Source organism: Monodelphis domestica, chromosome 3 (genome assembly GCF_027887165.1).
Source record: "Monodelphis domestica isolate mMonDom1 chromosome 3, mMonDom1.pri, whole genome shotgun sequence".
Classification (NCBI taxonomy): domain Eukaryota; kingdom Metazoa; phylum Chordata; class Mammalia; order Didelphimorphia; family Didelphidae; genus Monodelphis; species Monodelphis domestica.
Genome location: NC_077229.1, coordinates 210,975,148 through 210,996,448, shown reverse-complemented (window position 1 = coordinate 210,996,448; position 21,301 = coordinate 210,975,148). Strand labels below are relative to the sequence as shown.

The following is a 21,301-nucleotide window of genomic DNA, read 5'->3' as shown; positions in this document are numbered from 1 at the left end:
AGGGCCCTGGCAGTGACTGCCTTCCCTGAACAAGGCTATTTCGGGCTTCCCTTATCATTTAGCCCCAAGCGCAGGCCAGACCGGCCTATCCTGCTAGCCTCAGCCCTGTCACAGAGAAGCAGAAGAGGATGCCCAGGGATGAGGCTTCCCAATGGAGCCTCGGGGAGGAGCCCTGAAGGGCCCCCCAAAGGTGGCTGGGAGCACCCCCGAGGCACCCCACACAGGCCCAGCCCAGCCAGCTCCTCACCAAGGCAGGCAGCTTCTTTTGGTTCTATTCTTCCACCAGACGGTGAGCTGCTGCTTGTGGCGAGGCGTGACCTCAGGCTTGTTTGGATTTCTGCCCCAACCCCATAGCCCTGGCCAGGACGCAGAGGGGGCAGAAAACATGACATCATCACATTTTCTTTGGGACTCTTTTGACTCCGTAAGTGCTCCAGCCTGGAGGCCTGGGTTCACATCTCCGGGGCGGGGGCAACCCTGGACAAGCCCCATCACCCTGCTGCCCAGGAGCTGACACTTCTTGAGGGCTCCGGATTTCACAAAAGCTTCCCCTAAATGTTGGGGCTTCTTCCGTGCTGACCCTCCGGGTGCCCTCCCAGGGGCACCATTTCTGGGCCTCCCTGGCTGGATGCCCAGCCCCCTGCGCCTGGAGGGCCCTTGGCTGCCCCTCCCCTTGCAGGTCCTCCAGAAACACAGGCTGTGACACTGGGGACGACCTCAGCGGTAAGTGGGGAGGAGAGGCCTTCTTGGAGGCTCAAAGAAGATAAAACAGTAAAGCTCTGGGCAAGCCTTCAAGGGCTACACGGAGGCTGCTATTATTGTTGTTGCCACCGTCTGTGTGTGTTCATTTGTAACCTTCAGGTCAGACTCTCCATGACTTCTTTGGGGATTTTCTTGGCAAGGATCCTGGAGCACGTTTGTCATCTTACAACTCATTTTACAGATGAGGAACAGAGGCAGACAGGAAGTGACTCGCCTAGGGTCCCACGGCCTCCTGGCTGTAGGTGCTCCTTAGTCCCTAACAGGTCCGAGTACAGAGACGGTGGAGCTGGAGAGAAGGGAGGGAGGCTGGACGGGGCCTGGCAGAAGAAGGGGAGAGCAGCGGGCACAGGTGGCAGACACACGCAGGACTCTAGGGCTGTGGCTCACAGATGACAGACTTGGCACGTCACAGGAACTAAGATCATCAACGCCAGGAGTTTGTGAACTTTGTAGACGCGGTTGCTCTTTCTGCTTTTAAAAACCGCGGGCTCCCCCAAAGGCTGCTGTCCAGAGGGTTTCTATCTATCTATCCGTATTTAGCCTATTAAAAAGGTCCTCGAGGCCCTCGGAGGCCCGTGCTCAGCCTCCTGAGCTCTCCTCGCGGCTCTCCCACTTGGGGAGGAAGGAGAGGAGAGGGGAGGAGAGCCCACGAGCCCAGCTCCATGTGAGGGGGAAAGAGCTCCCGGGCGATCGCTGCGCGCCTCTCTCCTCTCTCACTGGGCGCGTCTGGGAGGCTCGAGGGAGAGAAATGCTACTTGTGTGGAAGGACGTGCCGGCGTCCTGTTAAGAATCACGCGCGCTGCTGGAACAACCTCCAGGAAGTGATGCAGAGCGAGAGGAGCAGAACCAGGAGAACATTGTACACAGAGACTAATACACTGTGGTATAATCGAACGTAATGGACTTCTCCATTAGGGGCGGTGTAATGTCCCTGAACAACTTTCAGGGATCCAGGAGAAAAAAAACACCATTCATAAGCAAAGGATAAACTATGGGAGTGGAAACACCGAGAAAAAGCAACTGCCTGAATACAGAGGTTGAGGGGACATGACAGAGGATAGACTTTAAACGAACACTCTAATGCAAATACTATCAACAAAGCAATGGGTTCAAATCAAGAAAACATCTAATGCCCAGTGGACTTACGCGTCGGCTATGGGGGGTGGGGGGGAGGAAAAGAAAATGATCTATGTCTTTAACGAATAATGCTTGGAAATGATCAAATAAAATATATTTAAAAAAAAAAAAAAAAAAAAAAAAAAAAAAAAAAGAATCACGCGCGCTGGTGAGAATTCACTCTGGGGGACGCCGGGCTTGCCGCGCAGCCCCCGTGCCCGGGATCTCCTCCTCCCGGGCGGGCGGCCTACGCGGGCAGAGCAGGAAGCCGCGGGGGAGGCCCGCGGAGATCTGAGGAGGGACGTTCAGAAACACGGGGCCCTGCAGGGGCTCTAGAGGAAAACGAGACTGGATGAACAGTAAAAGGGCGCGTGCTGCCACTGCAGGACAGAACACGGCTCGGCGGGCGGGTCACATCCCAACCCTCCTGGACGAGGGCGGGACCAAGAGCCACGTGGAGTTCTGGATCTGGGGCTGCCTGCAGCCTGAGCAGAGCTCGCGGGCCCCTCGTCTGCCTCCTCCGCCAGAGCCCCAACAGAGAGGAACACGCCCCGGAATCCCTCGTCCATTCAATTCCTGGCTGCCCAGGGGCCTGCTGGAACTATTGGAGGGGCTTGGCACGGAAAGAGCCCAGCATGCCGGGGGTTCTCCACAGCAGGGCCCCGGAACCCCCATCCCGTCAACTCTTCCCCACAGGGCAAGCAGCCCAAGGAGCCGAGGGAGCAGGCTTGGCGTGCTGGGGCACGACGGCTGCGTTGCTGAGAGGGCGCTTCTGGGCATCATCCGTGCGTGTCTCTGACTGCTTGGGGGGAGCCCGGGCCTTTGTGGCCGTGCTTTGCCCCTCCCTCTCCCTCAGGTGCTTTGCAATTTTCAACAAAGTTTGAAATTGGAACAACAAAAACAATCCATCGCTACAGCTACCCTCCTCTCTCTCCACTCACACCCAGAGATCTCAATACCTGCCTGCTACATTTCCAGACACTTTTTAATTCTACACTAGCAAAGAAAGAGAATGATAGGGTGGATTGGAGATTAGAGAAGAAGGGATGGGCTTCTCACCTAGGTTTCTATGAAGAATGTTTAAAGGAAATTCTACTGTCCCACGGAAAACATTAAAAAAAAAAAAAAACCCACCTCCACAGCCCCAGAGAGGGCTAACCCAAAGCCCAGGAGGTAGTTTTGGCTGTAAGAGAGCTCCTGTATTTTTCCACTCATTAAGAGAAAAGGGAATGGAATTCAGTACAAGGGTTGTACTTCAAAGAGCATTCCTTAACTCTACCCAAAACCTAAACTAAAAGGGGAAAGGGGAGGAGAGCCAATGCAAGGGGGAGAGAATATCCCAAATATTGGAACCACTATGTTTTCAAATGTGGAGTTTCTATTTGGCTTAATTGCAAAGAATTTCTGGACAGGAAGCTCCAGAATAGCTAGCGTGTAGGGCTGAAACCCTCCACTCTGGTGGCTCTATTAGCAACAGCACAGGCACGTTTCTCAGCCAGCAAAAACAGAAAATCATCACGTCCTTTCCCCACCCTTCCTTCTTCCAGGGGACCTGTCCTTGCTGGCGTCACTCTCGCCAGGCAGCCTGTGAGGAGCCCCAGAAGGCGCCTCCTGCACGCGCATCTGTCCCAGGTGAGGGTTCTAAACATGCCCCCCCTCCACACAGGCCCCTCGCCACCTCCCAAGAGCAAGAACGTGAAAGAGAGCTTGAACCCCGAGGCCTACCGGACGTAGCCCCGGCGCCTGCACAGTTCTGAAAGACGGCGACGGACAAAAAGTGTGAGACCCACAAAGAGCCCACCGAAATGCCAGTCTTTCTCCACACAGAGTGCGCAGGACTGCAGAACGGGGCTGGGTGAAATGCCATCTAAAAGCGGCCTTACAGAAAACCAGATGGTTAGCCTGGGAAAGAGAATTGGGTGGGCCACGCGGGGAACCCTGAGAGTGGCTACCGCCTAAAACATCCAAAACAAAGTGAAGCTATGAGACATGCAGGATTCAAGCAAAGGGCTGAAACGTCTCTGTCCAGGCCCCTGGGCAAAAGAAGCCGAGAGACCTGCCCAGCTACAGGGGACAGTCAGGACCAGGACCCAAAGCTTCTGTCTGAGGAGCAGCGTGTCTTTCTTGCTTTTGTACCATAAGCGGCCTGTGCCAGAGCAAGGTAGGACCAGAAGTCCCGAAGGGCCCCTGGGCAGCAGAGCCGGCCAGGACGTGCCCAGGCCATCTAGTCCAACTCCACTGATGTCCAGACAAAGCAGCAGCTGCGGCCGGAGCAGGGCCCAGGTCCCTCAGAAACTCCTAAAGAGCAGCCCCCATGCCTCGAGCAAACCCTCTCCTTTCCCCTCCACCCTGCATGGAAGGCGCCAGCCACAGCCGCAGTGACCTGGGGAAGGCCGTGCAGGGGAGCGGCCAGAAACTGACCTCGTCATAGCGGTACATCAGCTTCAGTCCCCGACAGGATTTCTGCTTTTCCACGTGGCGTAGGGCGCACTCCAGGCAGAAGACGACGTTTTCATTTTCTTGCACCACCTGAAAGGGAGGGGAGAACAGATCAGGCAGGGCGATCGCTCCCAATCCCAGCAGGACCCATCGCCCCCAGGGGACAGAGACAGCGGGCAAGCGATAAAGGGATGGGAGACCAGAGGCTGGCCCTCAGGTCCCTGCTATCTACTAGTGACTGCCACGAGAGAGCGCGATGCTGGGATCAGAAGCCTTAGCCAGATGACTCAGTCACATCAAGATTTCTTTAAACTCAGTTTCCTCATTTGTAAATGGGGAGAAGAGATCAGAAGTTGTAAAGCCCCGACCTACTCTAAATACAATATTCCCCTAGCCTCTCCTCCTGCTCCCAAACCCTAGCCCTCTTGAGTTCAGAGTTTTAATAGGAATACAAGGAAAAGAAGCCAAAGTAAATAAAGCCTTTCCCAAGAAGCATGAATGCCAATTGCTACTTGGTTCCTATCCATTCTTATTGTAACATGCATTCATTCAACAAAGTATTATTGAGAACCTTCTACATGCAGGAAGAAAGGGGAATCATTTTTTAAGTTTAGTTCAATTACAAATGTTAAATAATAAAACCCAGGAATTATTTCAAAAAGAAAAGGAGCAATTTCTTATGTTGCCCTGGGCATCATCTCCAAAGGCCCACCGTGATAACCCACAGGCTTTTAGGTGTCAAGTCTCCAGAGGCAAGCAATGTGACTTTTGTCATTTGAGACACTGGTAATCATGGGCAGACTTTTGATTTTTGTCAAAGAAAGTTCACATCCAAGTAGGATTTTTTTTTTATAAGATTTTATGTGTTATGTTTAAGCCTCCCCTATTATTGGTTCGGTTCTAATCAACGTTTAAAATAAATAATTTGAGATATTAATGAAATATGTAGCAAATATACAGATGAAATGTAGGTAAACTAATATTGTGAATAATAACCGAGACCTCCAAAAGAGACAGTTTCAGAAAATGAGCCAAATCTAATAAGATAAAATTTCATATGGATAAATGTAAAGTCTTCTATTTGAGTTCAAGGGGGAAAAAAAAAAGAGGATGACCCATTTAAAAACCATTTACATTAAAAAAATTTGACTTCTGAGTGGACTACACAAAGTGCTTTAAGTCACATGCTGAAAACTGTGACATGATCATCCCAAGACAATAATACAGTCTGAGGAAGTATTAAGAGAGGCATAGAGGAGACGAAAGACCCATCACATTCAGTCGATCAGGACATAAGATCATTTTTAGAACTACATTTTAGAAAAAGGACAAACTGTCAGCACATTCATAGGAAATCAGGCCATTTAAGATTGATAAACTTGGGGATACTTGGCCCTAAAAAGAAAAGATTTTGAAGGAATATTAACAATCTTCAAAAATTTGAAAGACAGTGATTTTGCAAGAATCAACAAAAGGAAGTTTCTGAAAGGCAAATTCATGTATAATCAAAAATTCCAAACAATAAATTATCCCAGTAAATTATCCCAGATTTCAAGTAGAGGTCTGATAAACCCCTGTGGATACTTTAGAGATTCTTTTGCAGATTTAGATGAACTCAAATGATGATTCATGGTTCCCTTCCAGTTCTCAGATTCTGGGATCTGAGAAAGTTGCTAGGAATAAATAGGGTTAAATTCTAGACTATACATAGACTATATACTGCCTTATATTTTTTTGACAATTATTTTTAAATGTTCCTACTTGTCACACTCATCCAGATACATACATAGAGCATAACATAAGTTTCTAAATGAATGTGTTATATTGGTTTCTAGATCAGAGGTTTCATATTACATTCACAAATGAGGACCCAGATTGAAATGTGACTGGGAAATGTGAAACAAAAAAAAATTCTTTAAATAGGTAAATTAATTTTATGCTTATCTGAGTCAAAACAGAGATCTGTTTCTAGGTTTTCTTCTAAGAGCTATAATATATCTTCCTACTTTCAAAGGGCTTAGATTAGCTGAACCAGAAGGCTAAAGGATATCCCGATCAGCTACTTAGATATACAAAGTCACTCCGAAGTCTCAACAGACTCTGCAAACATGGTTGTTTGTCCTGTTGATCCCTTGCTAAATACAGACTGATTTGAAGCCACCAGCCCATCCCATTTTTCCTATGTTTTGATCAAGAAGTTCTAGAAAAATCTGGAGAATTAAAAGATGTAGAAGTAAATCTTTGGGTGAGGCATTTTCTCACCTTTCTTTATATGAAGCAATCAGTTCCTAAAATAACCAGCTTAAAGAGTTAAAAGGTAAAAGGAGTAGTATACTGGAAAGATCATTAGGCATGTAGTTACCAACCATGTGTTCAAGTCAGGACATCTCTTCTTCCTTGGTATCACATACCCTTCTAAATCACAATTTCCCTCTCTGTACAATAAGGATGCTCAGTCTTCTCAACCACCTACCTCCCACAGAGCAAAGCACTTATTTATTTGTCAACTTGCTGTGGTGAGAAAAGGCCTTAGAAGGATTTGAAATGTGAGCTATTGTTATAAACTGAGGCAGAGATGCAACCACCAACTAGGTTTGTTTGACTGTAAGGACACTGATGAACTGAAGATACTAATGTCCTAGTGAGACTAACTAAGCTATACATTGGGATAAACTTTAATGTATAGGCTGAAAGTAAAAAAAAAAAATAATAATAATAATAACTTTAATCTTTTCACTAGTTAACTCACTAGAAAATTCATTTAATTTTTTTTGGCTAGTAAAAAGTCAAAGCAATTTCCTCTTACTTTAAATTTAGTCAAAGTGTATTCCTATATATTTGAAAGTGAGCCACCTGCAAATATAATGTATTAGCAAAGGGAAGCAAGCCATTCAAAAAATGGGAGTGTAACTGGTGCTTAAGATACAGACTTAGGGGCAGCTGGGTAGCTCAGTGGATTGAGAGCCAGGCCTAGAGATGGGAGGTCCTGGGTTCAAATCTGGCCTCAGACACTTCCTAGCTATGTAACCCTGGGCAAGTCACTTGACCCCCATTGCCTAGCCCTTACCACTCTTCTACCTTGGAACCAATACACAGTACTGATTCCAAGACAGAAGGTAAGGGTTTAAAAAAAAAAAAAGATATAGACTTAGCAGTCATCTGTATAAAATGTTGGCAATATGAGACTAGCTGAGATCCTTACTGGAGAAAGTGCTCACAGGCACCTGTGTGCCCACACACTAAGAGTTTGCCCCTGAGCAACTCTCTTAAGTATGAGACAGAAAAGAAAGAGAAACCAGAATGGCAGAGAATGAGGGAATAGAGAAGGAGAAAGTCAGAAGAATATGGTACTCTAGAAACCAAGGGAAGGAAATTTCAACAAGAGTTAGTGTCAAATTATACCCAGATTGAGGAGGATGAGACCTGAGAATGAGTCACTGCATTTAATGACTGGAAAAAATAACAGTTGGAGGAGATTGTCCGTTATCAAGGGCAACTTCCCAACCAATAGAGAAATCCTCCATATGGTGTCTTTGAATGTTTCTATGCAGTGTCAAATCCTTCCAAAGTTATTGATAAAATCATTATTGAGTTAACAAGCAGCCTTGGTAGAGAGGACTAGAAAGGGAACACAGATTATAGGGAGTAAGTGGGGGGAGGAAGCATTAGAAAGATGTAGTGAGTGAAGATGCTTTCAAAAGTGTGTTGATAAAAGGATGGAGAGAGCTAGCATAGAAACAAAGGGAGCTGAGCAGCAAAGGAAAGGAATTATGAAGGGATTTGGAGAAAGTGGAGAACACTTGTAGACAAATGGAAAGCTCCACTGCAGAGGGAGAGATTAAAAAAGCAGAAGGGGAATGACTGATGAAGCAAGACCATCAGAGAAAAGGGAACGACCACCTCTAAGACCAGGAAGAGACAATGGATTTGTTGACTAGCCACAATGTTATCAGAAAAGCAGAAGGTGAGGTCATCTCTAGTCGAGGAAGAGGGTGGTTCAAGGAGAGGAGGAGAGGTCTACCTCAGTCCTGTTGGGAAAATGCCACCTTGAATCAATGAGAAAGAAATAAGCAGACTGCCAGGGAGAAGCGGGGCTTGGCTGAGACTGGACACGCGTGGCGCGGAGCTCGGCGGTCAGGGAGGAAAGAAGGCTGGGGATGCACACGGCCGGTGCCCTCACCATGGAAAGGTAGCACAAATGTTGACAGATCTGACACCGCCTCTCTGACGTCTCTAACTGCAGCCACTTTCGAGGCTTTTTCTTCCCATCCATCACTGAGCTGTTGCTGTCGTGGCTGCCATAGCGTGCAGACGAATGGAGGCCGGCTTCAAAAAGCTGCCTTCGTTGCCTTAGCTCTGTATCCCTGTACAACAAGAAAGAGCCATATGCCCGTTAGCCAGGCCCATGCACCGCTGCCCATTCCGCCACCGCCTTTACAAAGTAATCCTGGTGCAGCCCTCACAATCGAGACAAAGGGACTTCTGAACGGGAACACCCAACTGTTGCTGGCATCCCACATGAGAAAGCCCCTCTCTCCCAAAAAGGACGAGGAGCAGGATGAGAACTTATCTAAATGAAATGAGGCCAAGACAAGTAAAATGAGCACTGGCTCCCCTTCACCTAAGCCCTGGTGGGTTCACAAAGGCCACTGGCCCGTCTTTTCCCCCAGCTTTCAAAGGTAACATGACAAAATTTAATACAACATTTAACAGACACATGTACAGATTTTAAGTATTTTTTTCCTTTCTCCTTTTTAACATCATATCAATCAATGCTTGGATTTAACAAACTATTTGTAGATTTCATCAGCAAATGTTCGCCCGACACCTGTCCAAATCCATTGTCTACCGATCAGCACTAACCAGTTGTCTCTCCCCCTTGAGAGAGAGATAGCGATGCTACATAGTAGGGGAAAAGAGAAGAGGATTACACAGGCAGCCAAGCAACACAATCACACTCTCAATTGATTTATTTAGCCTTATCTTTTGCCTTTTGGATTTACTCAGCCTTAACTGTACACCTCCATAGTGAGGTCCTTATTCCACTGTGGAATAAAAAAATCTCAGTCAGAGCACCGGGAGCTGGAATAAGCACAAGCCATGCAGGAGAAGCTGCCCCGGCATGGTGTAACCATACACAGAGCCATGAGGTCTGGTCATTTCCCCCGAGATCGCTTCACTTTGTGCCGCACACGATGTCAACCCCACGACGCCATACGTCTCTTCCCTGTTGTGAAACATCCATCCTAAACGATGGATTGCCAAGGCCTAGTGGTGTCAAGGTGTTATGGAGCAACATTCCATTGATTCTCTCAAAGAGCATTAACCTCTTGGCGCCATCCAGAAGTTCTGATTCCTACCATCAAAGAAAAGGAAGAGGGGAGAAAGCACCATCATAGTAAAAATCTATAACCACCTCAGGAGAAAAACAGCAAGGCCAACCTCGGGGTGCTAAGAGCAGCCTGATGGAGCCGGAGTCGTGTCCTCGGCCAGCTGGGCCGCAGGAAGGCCGTGACAAGGAGCTATGCTAGGGGACTGCAGAGGGAATAGAGGAAGAACCCCCCGCCCCCGCCCCGTTGTGGGTTACCTGAGCTCATCCAGAAGGGCGGAGATGGTACTGAGGGTGGGACCATTTTCCTTTTTTGCTTCTGCTGTTGCAATCTGGTAGAGTAATTTCTCCATTGAGAATGGCTTGGCAATGTGGCGACGTTTCATTTCCTGAAAGAAAAGGGTTGTGCTGATATGGATCTGTTTTGAACTGTTGGGTGCTAATTCAGGTTGGTATTGTTTATAAAGAAATGAGGGCTACAAGACAGTTGAAAAAACCTCAGGACAATGAGACTTTTTCTTGAAAACAAAGTGGCAGAAATACAAACTAGAACTGCACTTGGAGTTAATGTGAAGAATAACAAACAGATAGCTATTAATTTTTCCAATGAAAATTTCCAGTGGGAAAGAATATAACCTACTTTGAGTAAATGCACCTCATTGTTACTTAAAATATCAAAAATAAAGCAGCTTTCCTACAAATTCTTTGTTGAGGATCAATCAGCGGCAATAACATTAAGTACCTACAATGTGCCAGGCACCTGTGCTAAGCCAAGGGGGTACAAAAGATAGGCCCTGCCCTGGAGGAGCTCATAATCAAAGCAAGCAAGCAAATGTACACAAAGCAAATGATGGGCAATAAGTATATATAGGCAATACCAAACAGAGGGAAGTCAGTGGAATGACCAGGGGTCCGGAAAGGCTTTCTGTAAACGATGGGACTTAAAAATGAAATGGGGGGGGGGGGGGGGTCACTCTACAGAGCAGAGGAGGGGGGAGAAGAGCCTTCCAGCCAGGGAGAATGCCCAGAGCCAACTGGTGGTGGGGAGTCAGTGTCACCAAATCAGAGTACACACTGGACACAAAGGTGTAAGAGAACTGCAAAGGAAAGTGGACTGTGAATGTTAAACAGAGCATTTTAACATCATGATCTCTTCAAACTACATGCATTAAAACCCAGAGAAGCCAGGGTTACCCAGAACCTACAGAATCTTGATTTTTTTTTTAAAAGGCACAAACCTATCTTCCTTTGGTAGCATGACTGTTTAGGAGTCTGATGGAACAATGGCATGCATATAAATACACAGAGATATGAAAGAGAAGAGAAGAGGAAGAGCGAGGAGGAACAGAGAAGAGAATCTGGTCTTCAGACCATTCAAGTGTGCCTTAGTCTGTACCTTGGCCGTTTCAAAACCCATACTTGTCCACTGGGTGGTAGCAAAGTGCACAGTTTCAGAAACACTGTAGCCACAGCACACTTTGGACACAAAGGAGCCTGGAAAACAGACGACGAACTGGCCGCTTTGTTGTACAGTACGGTGCACCTTGATCCCCTCTTTGCACAGCACCTCTGGGGAGATCTAGGAGAAACAAAGAGGGAAGAGAAAAGTAAAGATTTCTTCTAGCCAAAAAGAAAACAAACAGAAGGCACATGGCTCCCTCTAACAGGCCCTTATGAGTGAACCTACTGGGATGCTCCTTTAAAATGCTAATGATGATTTCACCCTGGAGAGGGATGGAAAACCAAGGCAGCTCAGGAGGTCTTTAAAGATGGCTCCCTCACTTATCTCCTCAGGGGGCAGGAAGAAGGGCAGCCCATGCCTCTGCCCAGGGAAGAGAGCCCAGAGAGGTCTCACATAGTCAAAAAATGCCAACAAACTTTTACCGCTTAACAAAAAGTAATAAACATCAATCTATATTTACTATCAATTACTATAAAAAAGACCTACCCTCAAGGAGCTTACAACCAAAAGGAAAAGGCAATTGGCAGACAAATATATACAAGGTAAACTATTTAGGGACAAACAGGAAATAATTAACAAAGGGAAGGAAGAGAATTAAAAGGCCTCTTCCATCTATTAAAGTCTAAACTATTTGAACATTTGTATATTTAATTTAGTTCACCAAACAGCCTGTGTGCATATATAAAGGGAAGTAAAAAATGTGACCTTACTTGGACCCTGAATCTCCAAAATTCTCTCACATCCCATCAGATCTCTCCTTAAGTAACAGTAGGAAAATCGTTTGTTCTGCTCTGTCTGGGGATCTAAAGGCTTCCTCTCTGTCCCACCTAAAGATCTTTGGGGCCACATTGGCCTCTTGTCTAAAGAAGTACACTGACTGGGGTCCTAATGCAAAGCCCATTCTAAAACGTCACTGTGGTTTTTGCACATACTAGATGTGTGACTAGATGCTGTTCCATCCCAGAGTATGAATAGCATTCCTGGACAACAGGTGATATAGCTCTCTTTAGTACACCCGATCTTGAAAAGGTTCCCCATCAGAAGTCAAGAAATGAGCCTCAAGCAAGAGCTGCAACAGAAGTGGTTGGGAAAGGCTAACAAACAAAACCTCATCATCATCACCATCCCCAACTGCTTTCTGGAAATGACCTTAAAAAGGCCAGTCCCATGGCATCCTTCCCTGTGCTCCCCAACCTCAGATAAGTCACTGAGGCACCCAGCACCTACAGCCTGTACTGAGTATACCAAAGAGAAGAGAAAGGCACATGGGAATAATATGCAGTTAACAAGGCTGCTCAGAAAAAATTCAACCCTGAACAGCATTACAGAAAATGACCAAGGCTTATGAACTCGTGCCAAGCTTCACGAAGTAAGGGAAGTGTTAAAACTAAGAACTTTTGACTTCCACGTTTACAGAAGGACTCCCTGACATGTCAGGCTTTCCTTCTTGTGCAACAAGGAAATCCTTCTGAGTGCTCTTCTGAGTTTCCTTTATCCAAAGGAAACTTTGCTTTGGATGTCAAGGTTTTACCCTGCATCTGTGCTTTCCTTTCTCTGAAAAACACACATTTAAAACAATACAAAACAAAGACTGAATTTAAGAAAGACTTAACATCTTCCTCAGTACTGAAAAAAGGGTTGTGTCCTAGGGATGGAACATACCATTACATTACTTTCAAGCATTTCCAGCCCTGGTGTGCCATTGGCTTGCAACAGGGTATGTACCACATCTTCGAGTTTGTTCTCTTCCTCAGCAGGAATGCAATACCTAAAAAAGAGAAGAAAAGACTTTATCACAGCATTTAATCGGCATTCCCAAAGTTGCATCCCAAGGCCCAGATCCATTCATCCTAGGCTGAATATGGATAAGAAGGATAAGAAATCCAAAAACGAGTTCTTCTGGAAAGTTGCCTCAAAACACAGGGAGCAGAGGGAATGTTTGGACACAACTCTACGGTCGGGTGTGTGAGCCGAGCGACACATGATCCACCAAATAAAGCATTCAGGAACTCCTTCTTGTAGCTCCTGGGCCCCTTTCACACAGCAATGCCATAAATTCTCAGAGGACTATTGCAGTGGCTTCCACTGAGCACTCCGCCAAGCCACAAACCCACTGGTGATTCAAATTGCTCATCTTTTATGTATATCTGACCTACACTGCAAGCCAAAAAGCTTTAAAACTCGAAACAGATGTTTAAAACGCCCATAAATCAGAAACAGACACATCTGTAGGTTCCTGCAGCCTCTGGTAAAATCTCCAATTCTACCTCCTTTAGTTGTTGGCTACATCCCAGACTCACAGATCGCTGCTTAGCCTGTACTATATGAGCTCACAATCATGTGAGAAGGCGAGTGGTAAGGAGTGGGAAAGAAAAGTAAGCGTAATTCATGTTAAAAGGATTTCTTTTTAAAATACTTTCCAGGCAAGAATTCTCAATCCTTGTCTATAGAGGGAGTAAGGGAGAGCAGAGTGATGAGGGCATGGTTTCTGAACTCAGCAGGCTTTCTACCCAGCTGTATTTCAATTAGGAATCACATTTCTAGCTTGCTCTAAGTTTTAAAAATCACTTTCTTCCCCCGAAATTCTTCAAGATGAATAAGAAGAGAGATGAGTAGAGGCAGACATGATGAGATGCAATTCTAAGAAAAAGTAAAGAGAAGCTCTGAAACAAAAAGGATGAGAAGACTGTAGGAGACATAACTTTCTGGCTAAAGGAGGGGGGACTAAGACTGTCAACTCTCAAGGTACAGAAGGAAAAATCCCTGACATTTCTTCCTGCACATTGGACCTCTATGAGGCTCAAAAAACACTTTGTGAAATAGCCAAGTCTACACCAATGATAGATAGCATACTCAAATAAAAACAGATCGCTGAGGACCCATATTGACTTAGAAAACCATAAATTAACATTATCTATGTTACGATATATATGTATTTAAAAAAAAAACATTTCTTAGTCATGTTTGGCCTATTTGACACTTCTGGTCTATACAGTCATAAGATGTATAATCTATCTGGAGAAAAAAAAAAGGGATGTGAAAAGTAACTATAAACTGTACGGTTGATGCCATTGTTGGTGATGGACACAAAGGAGGAGTTGGGGGGGGGGGGGGGGGGGGTCGGTTGGAAAAGTCTAAATGAGAATCTTTTGGGAAGGAATTTCAGGTATAAATAGCATAACCAAAGGTGTGAATATAATAATGAGGAGGAGGAGGAGGATGGCATTTTATAGGACTTTCAGATTTACAAAGCACTTTCCAAAGACCTCATTTGATCCTTACCAAAAACCTCCCTGGTAGATGTTATTATCCCCAAAAGGAGAGGCAAACAAAATGTAAATTATTTCCTCAAAGTCACAAAGCTAATATGTCTAATATGAACTTGAGTCTCCCAGATTCCACAAGACCAGCACACTATCAGGAGAAGGCAATTAGTATGTTAAGGTAAGACTAAGTAGTGTCATTGAGGTTTTACAAAGGAAAGTAGTGAGAAAAGAGTAAAGAATCACTCTGTAAAGGGGTTTTGAATGCCAGATTATGCTTCAATTTTGAACCTATGAAGCTTCAGGAAACAAGGTCATTGAGGAGAAAACAAACAAAAAAAAACGAAAATACCATTCTGAATTCACTCCACTAAACCATTAAAAGAGGTATTGTCAACATCACTGCCAACAGCCACTAATTAATATATTTATGGATGGACGCCTGAGAAGGAAACTGAGGGAAAATGGGTAAAGGGGAGGGAGGGAGGGAGACAGAGAGAGAGGGCGCGATAAAGGAATAAAGACTCCGAGACAAGGAGGTAAAAACCATGGGCTCCGTCGTGCGTGCTCCTTTGATGGTATTGAGAGAGAGAGAGATCTGCACATGTCCCCAGACTTTTCCTGGGGAATTTAGGAATGTGGAAAGGGAGGTAGCTAATGAACATGTGACATGGCATAGGTTATAACATTGGCTCCATTGACAATCGTGTAATCAAATAGGAAGAGGTTACTCAAACATGTGACTTGGTAAGGAGGGTGGCCTAACAAGGAGGCAACTAGTACCCTGTGGCAGCTAACACCTTGCCCAGGAATTCTTTTGACTTTGGACTGCAGATTTGGAAATACATTGATCGATAAGTAACATGGCCACGTGTCTTGTACATATAAGTACTTAGGTTACAATATCAATACATCAATAATACTTTCAACATAGGAATATACCTGGGAGGTTATAGTCAAAATAAGACTTATGAGAACAATTCACTGTTCCTACACAGATGGCCATTTCATTTATGATGATGAACTGCTCTGTCCAGGAGCTAGTCTCTAATAATGTTTGTAAATCACTGAAATAACTTTTTCCTTTGCCAATTTTAAACAAAATAAAAATAACCAAAAACAAGAGCCTCAAAACATTCTAATGATTTTTTTGAAAGAATGGAAACTCTCCCCATTGCTGAGGGAAGGGGAGAAAGGGTAAACCTGAATAAGGACTGTTAATAAGCCTCAAATGAAAACATCACCATAGCCACAGGTATCAGCAGGAACATGTAGATAAGTTTTGGGGTACAAAGATCTTTGCACTGGCTCCTGAAGGCGAAAGGAGGAAGGCACCAATGACAGGAAAGGAAACCTGCTATCTACTTTGACAGGGGATGTGCTTTTAAATTGCAGAATAAGCCAAGGCAAATGGAACTTGCTATTGGGCCTGCAAAGTGGAAAGAACCTAGCCTTAGCTGGGAAGAAGTGCAGAAAATGGGTTTCGTTTCTCCCCGATTCCCTTTAGGACACTGCAACACCTTCTCTCTACTTTGAAATTCAAGGAAGAAAGAAAGCAGGTAATGCTTATACTAAGTTTTAGATATCCTCTCATTTCAACCCACTGGACAGGACCTTTTTGACAGATTCCAAGTTTTAAAAAAGCCATATGGCAGCTTGCCAACCTGAGTCATTCTTAGATGCTTCTGATGACATCATTATTCATAAGAGTCATATTCCATTTCAGCTGCTGAGTGAAGGGAATATCCAATCACCATGCTTAATTTTTTTAAATGTTATTTTAACTGCAACATTTTCTGTTACTGATTTGTGATTTAAACACCATGTTTCTACTAACCAAAATCATATGTTTCAAGCAAAACCACACACCATAAAAATATTCTGATCACATCTCTCTTTTCCCCCCCTTTCTCAGTTATAGAAGGCCAAGGGGTTGTTCTAAACTAATCTCTGAAATGTCCTTGCTTCCATTCCCTCTGACTTTATATTGATGTAACCCCATGGGAAAAAGACACTGAATAGAACAATGGCCCTTCAAATGTCCCAGGAGTGTCACAAAGAAATAACCACACTTAGAATCTGCTAGATGAAAGAGCAGCCCTCACCATGAACAGTACTACTCAATTAGTCAGATTGCTAGCTGGCTGGTCAGGCCATTCTCTGCCCTGCCATCTTTCCCACTTGATCCTTTAAATCAAATTCAATGGAAAAATCTTACAGCCTACACACTTATCATCTAAGGACATTTACCAGGAAGTTCAATATCCATCTCATCTCCCTTTATTGCCTGATAAAGACCTAAGAGAATTATTTAAACAACAACAAAAACTAAAGGCATGTCATGTGTGCATTCTTAAATTCTCATCCATTTTTCTAAGGAACTGTAGCCAAAAACAAAGTTAAATTTAAAATCATCTCCCAGAAATACCAGTTCCATGATAAAAAAAAAAAATCACTTGAAATTTTTTTCTTTATTATTTTCAGTTTTTTCTTTTAAGATTGTTCAGTCAACCCATTAATTTGATAATGTGACTTGTGTGGAATAATGTGTAGACTGGCCAATTGTAAGAATACAAGATGGCACACAGCATGTGCACGTATTAAAAAAATCTATCTGCAATGACTTCCCATCTGCCACTGATAAATAGAACACACAAGCAAAAGACCAAACATCCTAATCAGTAGGCATCCTGGCAGGTACTGAACCATGACAGCAGCCAGTGGGAGAGATACAGGACATGCAGCCACACAACATCTAGTTGGTTGGTGAGATGGTATTAGGAACACACTCATCTCTTCTTAGTAAGAAGCAGAGATGCTTCAAAACAAAAATGTAACTATAGTACTTGTAATGACTATATCAGAATTAAAAAGAATTTGACTCTTAAAAACCACATTGAAAACTAGCTACTAACTTCTTTCTACAAGACAGCAACCCACTAATGGGTAAGAAGCAGCCTAGTGGGGTAGCCTGGAGAGGACAGTTTTATATTGATTGCTGAGGCACCATCACAGACACAGAAATCTTCAGCTCATCAGGGTTTGGCTTGACCATCAGGTCCCTTGAGAAAGACCAACTAACCAAGTAGCATAAAGAAAAGGGAGGGAAACAATCACAAATTCTTCACCAATGCTCCCCCCCCCCCCCCTTCTCACCCACCAAATATACAGAGAATTCCTGTCTTTATGATTCTAAAGGAAACTTATAATAGGATACAAAAGTCCAGATCAATGGTCTGATGAGGTATCTGAGCGACGCCAGAGCTATAATCTGAAGAAGTGGCCCCGAAGTAGGGCAGAGACTGCTCACTCAGAGCTGTTCTGCAAAGAGGAGCCTCTGCCTCTGCCCCCCAATAAAGAAGCAGCCCACCAGGGAAGGGAGGGGCCTGGTATACTCACCAAATACAATCAGCACCAGTGTGTAAGTAGTCAATGTATGGAAGGTGATTTTGGTCTCGAGACCAGCATGAGGTAGAAAAGACCATGCCAATATTTAGCCAGGGAATTGTCACTCCTAAAACATAAGCGTTGGAAATAAAGTTTTATGTGAATTATCATAATAGTTCTCAGGGAGTTGGGGGAATGCTGGGACAAAATACCATATACCCAGCCAGATAAGGTGTCTTGCTATAACAAGACTTTACCTGCATTGCTCCACCACAAGAAGGTGGGAAGTGACTTGTTAAACAAAAACAAAAACAAAAAAGTTTAGAAGAAAAGGAGATGTGTCATGGTAACAACAAACACATCAAGTTCTTCTGAGAGAAAAAAACAAAGGGGAAAATCATGGGAAGTGCAAAAAAAAAACAGAAAAATGACTTTATTTTTAAAGAAGAGTAGAAACACAATTTCTCTCAGATACTTTTTTTTTTTTTAAAGCAAGGATTTAAACTTTAGCATCTATCAGTGTCTCAGTTTAGGAGAAGATATGCCTGCAGGATAACAACATCACATTATTTTCTCAATTAGCTAAAGCAGTTGCAGAAAAATCAATAGGGATGCAAGGCTACCAATACAAAAACTTCTATATTTCCTGAAGGGGGGGGGGGGGGGGGGGAGAGGAAACACGCAGGGGCAGGAGAAGAAGAAAAATATATCATCTTTGTTCTAAGATGCACTTTTGAAATAGATATTCAGAAGGGATCCTAATGGGAAGGTGACAAGAGCAATGCTCCATCAGTCAAAAATGGTCTTATTTGGACCAAAACTCTACCCTTGCACCAGGTAACATTTCACAAGATGGATTGGTTCTTTCCTTCTACAAAAAGCAGATATTGCTTATTTGGGTTTTTTTTTAAGCCCTTACTTTCTCTTTTAGAGCCATACAAGTATGGGTTCCAATGCAGAAAAGCAATAAGGCTGTGTGGCCTTGGCAAGTCAATTGACCCCCATTGCCTAGCCCTTACCACTCTTCTGCCTTGCAACAATACCTAGTCTAACACACCTAGTATTTATTCTAAGACAGAAGTTCCCCCAGGGCTAAAGACTCCTGCATTAAGGAAATCCCTTACCTCCACATCTCCAGTGTTATAGGATTTGACAAATGAGTTCAGATACACCCTCCTATCCATACCTTATGCTTTATGAATTTATAAATTTTCAAAGAATCCTTCCTCTTCTATTTCTCAGTAGAAACTGTGGCAATACTTTTAAGATCAAGTCTCTAAATGTTATCCTTCAATTTACTAAATAATTAATTTAGAATGATCTTTTGGATAGAATTCTCTCAGCTGGGGGAACCATTCGCTTTCCTCCAAATCTAGCTGGGAGAGTCTCCTAGAGCTGCCCCAACAGTGGGAGGGGGAAGAACAAAAAGAAAAAATAGGAAAGGAATCTAGCTTACCAGGAACAGCACCAAGGTGACGCAGGATGGATCCCGTATTATTAGGAAGGACTGTAAGATTCCATCCATGCCTATTCAAGAAAATCACAAAGATTAAATCAGATGTGTATGCAGGGCTTTTTGTAGATGCTTAAAAAGCTCAAGGCCCTCCAATCTTCTTCTGGACCAGGAACCTCAGAGAGCATGTGCTGTTACCTCCCTGCAGAGGGGTTATCAGGGCAGGTAGGGGGAGTTCCCACAGCCCTTGCCATATCTAGGGATGTTCAAGCCACCCCAGGGAGTGTTAGGGACACAAAAATGAGGAAAAAACCCTTCCCAACTTCCAGAAGAGAACTGTTTCTCTTGTGACAACCTTTAGGAGACAGAAGAGTCATAAAATCTCATCAGCCTGGGGGCAGCTGGGTAGCTCAGTGGATTGAGAGTCAGGCCTAGAGACAGGAGGTCCTGAGTTCAAATCTGGCCTCAGACACTTCCCAGCTGTGTGACTCTGGCCAAGTCACTTGACCCCCAATGCCTAGCCCTTGCCACTCTTCTGCCTTGGAGCTAATACACAGTATTGACTCCAAGAGGGAAGGTAAGGACTTAAAAAAAAAAATCTCATCAGCCTGACTCAGGAAACTAAGTGCACCTTGAAAATGGTTCTGATTTTCCCACGGGGAATCCACTTCCATGTGTGTTGGTATCCACTTTCCCACAATGCACTGCTACATGGCATTCTTTTTGTTCCACTAACTTCCAATACTCTTGCTGCAAGCAAAAAGAGAAAAAGAGGGAGGAGTGACAGGAGTTCATTTAAGCCATAAAGTAACATTAAGAAAAGCAAAGATCCAAACGGTAATTTTCTAGTTTCATTTTCATTTTTTATGATGATGAATGTTCAAATAAACATGAATATTGGGGGCAGCGGGGTGGCTCAGTGGATTGAGAGCCAGGCCTAGAGATGGGAGGTCCTAGGTTCAAATCTGGCCTCAGACACTTCCCAGCTGTGTGACCCTGGGCAAGTCACTCGACCCCCATTGCCTAGCCCTTACCACTCTTCTGCCTTGGAGCCAATACTAATTTCAAGACTGAAGGTAAGGGTTTAAAAACTAATAAATTAAAAAAAACAAACAAGAATATTTCCTTATAACAAAGGACAGGAAAAGAGGGCTATAATGAGCTGCTATTTGTATATGTACAAACTCAGTGAATTTGTGATTTTGTGTATGGCTTTGGCATCTACAAGATTAACATTTTGCTCCTAACACAGGTCTTGTTGGTCTGAACAATCCAAGAACATTTTAAAAGGATCCCACAATGAAGAACTCCACTGGAACAGCAAATCTCCCCTAGTCTTATCTCATTCAACTTTGCCTTTCACATATATGCTGAACCAATCACAGCCCCACAAAAATGTCCCTAAATTTCCTGACTCTAAGGGAGGTCGTGCCATGCTCTCCCAGGTCTGTCTCCTCCCCTCTGCCCCCTCCATCCCGCCTCCCTCCCACCTGCCCCGCCCAGGCCTTTCCCTTCTCCTCTCTCCTAGAGTAGCTGGCGTCTTCCTCAGACCCGTATATTCTCTCTTTGTATGAGGTGAATATCTACATGGGTGCTTCTCAAAGTACCACAGCGGAGACCAAGCTGAAAGACCCTCAAGCATGGGACAGGCAACAGAGGGAGGCACCCACCCTTCATCTGAAGCCCGTCAGCACGAGGCTCCCAGGGGGTGGGGGGCACCAGGCACCCCAACTCAGAAAGACAGCAGAGTAATAGTTCTCTAAAGAGTTGCTGTAAGGTTCATGAAGTACCATGAAAATCTGGATGTCTGCTTTTGGAAAACACACACACACACACTCTCCCTCCCTCTCCTCCCCTACCCCCCCCCCCCCAGTGTAATGTCTTGTGAATTCTTAAGGGTAGTGAAAATGTCTAATTAACCCAGTCCTTGCATGTAATTGCTGCTCCATAAACGTTGGTTAAATGTGTTGGGAAAGAACATCAAAAGTAGCTAGGTGACTCAGTGAATAAAGAGCCAGGCCTGGAGACAAGAGGTCCTGGGTTCAAATCTGACCTCTGGGAAAATCACTTAATCCCAATTTCTTGGTCCT

The 21,301-nt window shown here is 44.5% G+C and overlaps 1 protein-coding gene across 7 annotated transcripts in view; it reads right to left on the bottom strand.

Annotated features, from left to right (window-relative positions):
- JARID2 (jumonji and AT-rich interaction domain containing 2) overlaps positions 1 to 21,301 on the bottom strand; it is a 309,369-nt gene that overhangs the window by 4,519 nt on the left and 283,549 nt on the right. For 6 of the 7 annotated variants that reach the window (XM_056823455.1, XM_056823456.1, XM_007487918.3 and 3 more), the window contains 8 exons: positions 19,843 to 19,961; positions 19,215 to 19,285; positions 17,771 to 17,885; positions 12,771 to 12,876; positions 11,043 to 11,225; positions 9,905 to 10,035; positions 8,498 to 8,681; positions 4,300 to 4,407 (listed from right to left, as the gene is read on the bottom strand). In XM_056823455.1, the coding sequence (XP_056679433.1) occupies positions 4,300 to 4,407; positions 8,498 to 8,681; positions 9,905 to 10,035; positions 11,043 to 11,225; positions 12,771 to 12,876; positions 17,771 to 17,885; positions 19,215 to 19,285; positions 19,843 to 19,961 (1,017 nt within the window). The other variant, XM_056823458.1, reaches the window with a different exon arrangement.